The following is a 6,848-nucleotide window of genomic DNA, read 5'->3' as shown; positions in this document are numbered from 1 at the left end:
TAAACATTGCAAAATAATCAAATACATCAAATATGTATATATATAAAATACACATATGTATGAGGAACGCCGTTTCCAGACGTTGTTTCCAGTCTACACTCATAATAACGTTATTGTGAGTGCAAACGCGTTTCTCAAGTAGACATGCAATTAAAATGCCTTTAAGGAGTGGGATGTACAGTGGCAAAAAAAATTGCCAGTGTACTGTGCTAAACATTTTTTGCCACTGTATATATTTGCTGATTCATTTTTTGTTCGTTTTCAGGGTATTGCAACTTGGGATTTGACATGCAGTATGAAGTTATTGTTATTATTGTTGTTATTGTTATTGATTGATCTTCCTGTATGTTCATGTTGCCAATCCTGTCCCAATAATTCAACTGATAGTGTGCATGCTTGCCCCCCATTTCAAAAGCTTCTTCGATGGGAAAAGTGGGCTTATTGTGTTTTCTACTGTTTTACTTGAGCTCAATACACACTAGTCTGTTACTTTAAAACTAGGTACATGGATTATTAATATATGCCTATATATCTAAAAGCAGCAGTGGGTCATTGCATTTACACATTTTAATATACTGTGAATTATACTGCCACTGTGCCACTTTATAATGTATACTGTTTATACTGTTTGTCCTGTTTGTTTTGTTTGTCCTTACTTTAGCATTGACTTCCTGAGCATTATTTTAGCACAACTTTGTATTTTTATTGCATTGTATTATATCATGTATTCTACTTTCATTGCTGCTGTACTGTAATACAATCATTTTCCCTCCGGGGATTAATAAATTGTTATCGTATCTTATCTTGACTCATGGAAGTAGCGAACAATTTAGCATTCTTTGAAAAAGATGCTACAACCTCAAAGAAAAAAACGCAGCCTCATATTTTCTAGACTAAATAGAGGAGAGTTGTCTTGAGATTTGATCATTTCAACAAAAAGGCAAACATCTCCACAAATCAAATATTGATACTACCATACACATCAAATTATGATACAGGAAGAGTTACCTTTGCATATAGCAGTAAATACTGCACTTCAACAATTTACATTACATTACATAAAGTTGGGTTTTTTAATTACATTTTAATTATACTGTGAAAGGCATACGACCACTTAAAAATGAATTTGTTTATATTTACAATTGACTGTAAAAAAAAATAAATAAGCACACAATGCACTGGAATGTGTGCCTTATAACAGTGATTTGTTTATGACCAATGAGGAACGTTTAGTCAAATATATGAGTGGGGCGTCATGAAATCGAATCCAATCGCAAATCGGAATTCGCGTTAGTGGGTGGGGCTTGTGTAGGGCGCCTTTCAACAGTCCGCACGCTGGACTCAGGCTTGCACACAGGACCGAAATGGCGGAGACGACTGACAGAATGGAGGTAAGCAAAGAATCATTGAATAAATGTAGCAGAGAAAGCGCGAAAGAGCTATCATATATATGTTATCTTAACATACACATATTGGTCAGTCCCTCTAATATAGTTGTAATAAGTAATATGTGTAGTCATTCGTCGCTTCTTTGTACGCACTTTCAATTGAAGCATCCATTTTACTTGCCATCTCGAGCGATGCTCTATTCCAATGTCGTGATCCAGTTGCCATCATGTATATACTAATGAAAAACATTTATCGTAATTATATCTAAAGATTTTTTTAATGTAGTTTCTGAAAATATAGAAACTACTTTAAGTGCTGCGACACCGGCATGGAGCTCCGATTGTCTCTGCTGTGCTGCTTGGACCGCATGGGGGCTAATTTGCTAGCTAGTAGCCTCTCTGGCTTTGAATGCTGCCTCATGCTCACGCTAAGATTTCGAACCTGTAATGATGGAGGCTAACCAGCGGGTATGAAGTAGGCCATAAACGTGCAACTTTTATTTCTGAGCTTCATTCACATAATTCCATTCAGTTATATGAAAGCCGTAGACGGGCATGGCGCTAACAACCATGTGCGCCTATCTAGGGATGCGACGGGCATACATATGATAATTAAATGGGCTTCACTAGGCCTGGTCATTGACTGCCCTACTCCTGACACTGTTAACTGTTTTGGTGGTACCATCATTTGTCTACCGCTCATCCTTGATTTAACGGCTTTACATTCTTGATGAAATTGTCCATGGTCGTGACTTTGTCTCTCTTCTGGTGAGGTTTCTCAGGGGGAGGCGGAGAGCTCGGCAGTGAAGCCGGCAGTTAAGCCGGCAGCTGAAGATATGACTTCAAAGGATTACTACTTCGATTCCTATGCCCACTTTGGTATCCACGAGGTTAGTGAACGTGAACAGAACACCTTTTAAGTTTCATTCGCATTTCAACTGTAATGTTACTACATTTCTTTTCCATCTTTGTTCATCGACTTTTTTTCTAAACCCTTTTTTTCTAAACGATTGATTAGGAAATGCTGAAGGACGAGGTGCGCACTCTCACCTACCGCAACTCAATGTTCCACAACAAGCACCTCTTCAAGGATAAGGTGGTGCTGGATGTAGGCAGTGGTACTGGCATCCTTTGTATGTTTGCTGCCAAGGCTGGAGCCAAGAAAGTCATTGGGGTAGGTGATTCGAATATCAAACAAGTTTCCTAGAACATGAGTTTTATTTAAATGCCCTGAAGCCCAACTACAGTAGTCCTCTTGTTCTGTCCTTAACCTATGATGCTCCAGCCCCAAGTTAATTTCAAGAATGTGTTGTTTACATTGGTTTGACTGGCTACTTAGTTCTTCTTTTGTCCTTTATAGATTGAGTGCAGTAGCATTTCTGACTATGCCACGAAGATCGTCAAGGCTAACAAGCTTGACCACAGTGAGTATACAAACGCATATTCAAATCAGGATTCCCATGAACTGTTCGTGTTATAATGCCTAATTGATCTTCAAAATCTTTCAGTCGTGACAATCATCAAAGGGAAGGTCGAGGAGGTTGAACTTCCAGTAGAGAAGGTCGACATCATAATCTCCGAGTGGATGGGCTACTGCCTCTTCTATGAGAGTATGCTGAACACCGTCATCTATGCCAGAGACAAGTGGCTGGTATGTGAATGTCTTGACCTGTAGCTAAGCATGACGTGGTTTAATTTCTCAAATCCGATCCATCTCATGTAAACCTAGTGTATTCTTTGCATGCATCCTCAATTTGTGTATTCAGAAAATATGGGATTTAGTTGATTTGACTATTGGTACTAAGGTATTAAATTTGCCTGCCAGGTGGTGTACACAAGTGGCCATTGTCAGGGCTAGATCAATGACGCTTGCACCAACCCAGTCAGCTTTATTGGTCCTTTCACTCGTGGGTGAATCCCGCCTAGAGCATCTTCCCCCACAACGAAAGTCTCCTGCTTAATTCTGCTGATCGTTATCTAATATTGCTCTTTGTGCCTGGCAGACACCAGACGGCATGATCTTCCCCGACAGGGCAACTCTCTACGTCACCGCCATTGAAGACAGGCAGTATAAGGACTACAAAATTCACTGTGAGTGGACTGCACAACCAATGATTGTTTTGCTGATTTGGATGGGGCGTGCTATGGAAATGGTTTAAGACAAGCTATATCAAATATGGAAAACAAAAACATTGCGAAGACTTGCTGTATAATTTGACAGCTTTTTGTATAGGGGATAATCTTTCTAGTTATGGGATACAAAGTTTGTCTAGCTTATCTGTTATAGTTGTACCAGTTATGCATAACCAAAGCTGCTGTGCGAGCCTTTAATTATTTTTTTGTACAAATGTCTTCATGCACAGGGTGGGAGAACGTGTACGGATTCGATATGTCTTGCATCAAAGAGGTGGCCATCAAGGAGCCACTGGTGGATGTGGTGGACCCCAAACAGCTGGTCAGCAGTGCCTGCCTCATCAAGGTGGGTAGTGTGTCTGAGGTGGACCGCAACTAGGTTGACACATGTAGCTGTCTCTACTGATTAAGTCAACCCTTCACCCATTATCAGTTTAATACACAAGCTTGCATGGATATGTTCTGGGCTGGTTTTTCTAATTTGCCTACGTTGAATCCTACAGGAGGTGGACATCTACACGGTGAAGATAGACGACCTGTCTTTCGCCTCGCCGTTCTGTCTGCAGGTGAAGAGGAACGACTACGTCCACGCCCTGGTCACCTACTTCAACATTGAGTTCACTCGCTGCCACAAGAGGACTGGCTTCTCCACTAGTGAGTTTTTCTTTAACTCCCTTCTTTGTCTTCACAATGTTCCCTTTTGTGCTTTTTAACTTGACTCAACAACTTCCCTTTCAAAAAATTTTCTGTCCTCAGGTCCAGAGTCTCCCTACACTCACTGGAAGCAGACGGTCTTCTATCTTGATGACTACCTGACTGTAAAGACTGGCGAGGAGATCTTTGGCACAATCAACATGAAACCAAACAGCAAGAACAATGTAAGGCCACACATTTTGCTGTTACCTGTTAAAGACTGAACCTGACCTAGTCTCAGCGACATGAACTTCTTACATTTGAAGTAATGTGGACATGTCATCTACTCAGTTCACTCAAGCTGGTTGATTTATGGTTATTGTCATTTAGGGCCACTACTAAGCGTAAGTGTCAGCTTGGACTTTGTTTTATAATGGTAGTCCAAATACTATTATATAATACGTTTTTGTAACAAAAAATTGAAATTGTTGCATTTTTCATTAGTGCAAAACATTACAAACATTGGTCTGGCATTCAACTGAAGTTAATCGCATGTTTTGCTTTGTCCAACAGAGGGACTTGGACTTCAACGTAGAGATTGACTTCAAGGGACAGCTGTGTGAGGTGTCCAAGACTTCAGAGTACAGAATGCGCTAGTACCCCCCCCCCCCCCCCACCCCGTCCCTGTTTGTCTACGTGTGTGTTTTGAGGATGAGGAATAGGCAGAAAGGTCAGTGTGTTAGTGTCGGGGGTAAGTGTTGGTCTCCCAAGCTATTCTGTTCATTTTTCAAAGACGGGCTTTTGTGTCGCAGTTCTCGTCAAAGTGATGTGACTATTTAAGGTAGTTCGCTTTTGTGAAGGAGTCAAGGTGCACCGCCCTCAGTGGTTCATTGTGCAATAGTCCTTAAAGTCGGTCCAGCGTTTGCCGCCATACTTGGTGTCTCTAGAGTTTTTCAATTGGTTTCTAGCTTGCACACTTGCCCCATACAGAACAGCACATTCTGACCTTGGCAGACTTGCCTGTACATAGCATAACTGTTGGGTCACTTTCGCTCTCCTTGTCACTTCATTGATCCGAAGCATAACCTATAATCTAAATGTATCCCTGCCTTCCTCAGTTTTTATTGTATGTCTAGCGCCTCCTGTGGCTGTCTGAAGTAAGGACAATAAGATTGCCTTCTGTGAGGTGTGGGAAATCAGCCACAGGTGTATTTTTGGAATTCTTTATGTGCAGTTAAGGGGGCACCCCACCCGGACCGTCAGACTACCTTGTGTTTTTTTTTTTTTTGCCTATTTGAGTGAATTAGATACAGCAAAGGACATTCTTTGGTGATTAAAAAAAACAAATTGGAGTTTCGTCGGGTGCCTGAATTTATAGGTCACATCCTGGAGGAAGTTGGTTGTTGCTAGCAGATGTTCATGGTTGTCAATGACTGTCCACCTTAGATCCCATATCTTGCTTCCTCAGACTCATTCTCAACGTTTCCTTAAAACACCTTTTTACCATTGTGGAGTCTTTGAACATGAGTCCGTTTCCAAACAGCAGAGCACTTTGATTGTGTCAAGCGATGGCTTGGGTAATGTTGTTTACCTGTACATGACAAAGGTTTGTAGGACCAGACTGTAATACGGTTGTTGTTTTTTTGGCTGCTTTTATAATAAAACTATTAAATGAAACTGGATTTGAGTCTTTCGTAACATGCGCTGAAAAGCATTGACAATTTGAAAGAGTTTGATTGTATGGATGTGTTCCAGTATACTGGTTCGGACATGTCTTCAAACTTCATCGGTATTCTTTGTTTATCAGCCATCTGTGTATCCAGGGAATTTTTAATGGTACATTCAAGTGCTAGCTGAAGATATAACAAGATCCCAAATATATTGTAATTTCCTGTTCAATTAAGAATGATGTGTTTATCAATTTTTGGCCAATTATAATCACATTAAAGCCACTACCCAAGTTAAACCCATTGGGGTAGAGGGAAAGTTTCAAATCTTGCATAAATATACACATTTACCGGTATATGCAAATTTACATTAGATGTCTGTTACGACCCTTAATGCACTCAGACATGGTAGGGAGGTAGCATAGCCATAAGGCATTGAAATTAGGCTCTTCAAACAGGTACCGTTGAAGAAAAACTGGTTTTATTTTATATCTGCTGTATAGAATACAGGAACCGAAATGAACAAATAGCTTCGGTAGTGAAGGCCAAAATTATAGCTAGTTGTACATGAACAAAAGACTAGACTGGCAGTCTTAAACAGTCTGCTAAACTACCTCTCTAGGCAAACGCTGGGAAAAAACGAGCTAATCAAACTGTCGGCTTGGCTTGCCTAGGCTCTCTTCTAAAGTTCAATAACCAGAGCTCTCAGAACAGCCTGAAGCTATTAAGAGAGCGAATTGATGGAACAGACTTGTGCTGCTGGAATACTTGTACTCAGTTTAGCCTAATTAGTGATCATGTATCAGTTATGAAATGTTGTGGGTCACCTTTTGCCGCTTTGCTGTGCGTAACAATTATTTGACTACATTAATTTTTATTAAAGAAAATTGCCGTTAGTCCGTCACAAAGCATTGTGCAGGCCACGCTGTTCTGTGCATGTAGATGCTACCTACCAATTAACCAAGACAGCAGGGTGAGGTCAGCACTTGATGCAAGTCTCTAATACTTCGAACACCAGGTAGGAGTG

General features: G+C 40.6%; 1 protein-coding gene across 2 annotated transcripts; it reads left to right on the top strand.

Annotated features, from left to right (window-relative positions):
- The first annotated feature begins 1,330 nt into the window (after positions 1-1,330).
- prmt1 (protein arginine methyltransferase 1) lies at positions 1,331-5,818 on the top strand. Of its 2 annotated transcripts, none has more exons than XM_079745956.1 (10): positions 1,331-1,391; positions 2,171-2,278; positions 2,407-2,562; positions 2,749-2,812; positions 2,897-3,039; positions 3,392-3,479; positions 3,752-3,867; positions 4,025-4,175; positions 4,278-4,399; positions 4,728-5,818. In XM_079745956.1, exons 1-10 carry the CDS (start codon positions 1,365-1,367, stop codon positions 4,809-4,811), a joined length of 1,059 nt encoding a protein of 352 aa, XP_079602082.1. In that variant the 5' UTR covers positions 1,331-1,364; the 3' UTR covers positions 4,812-5,818. The 2 variants fall into 2 exon arrangements, with proteins under 2 accessions (XP_079602082.1, XP_079602081.1); XM_079745955.1 differs by having other exon boundaries at positions 2,162-2,278.
- The last annotated feature ends 1,030 nt before the right edge of the window (positions 5,819-6,848 follow it).

Source organism: Pollachius pollachius, assembly GCF_949987615.1.
Source record: "Pollachius pollachius genome assembly, chromosome: 11".
NCBI classification, from domain to species: Eukaryota; Metazoa; Chordata; class Actinopteri; order Gadiformes; family Gadidae; genus Pollachius; species Pollachius pollachius.
Note: the sequence above shows the minus strand (reverse complement) of the source record. Positions and strands in the feature narration are given on the sequence as shown.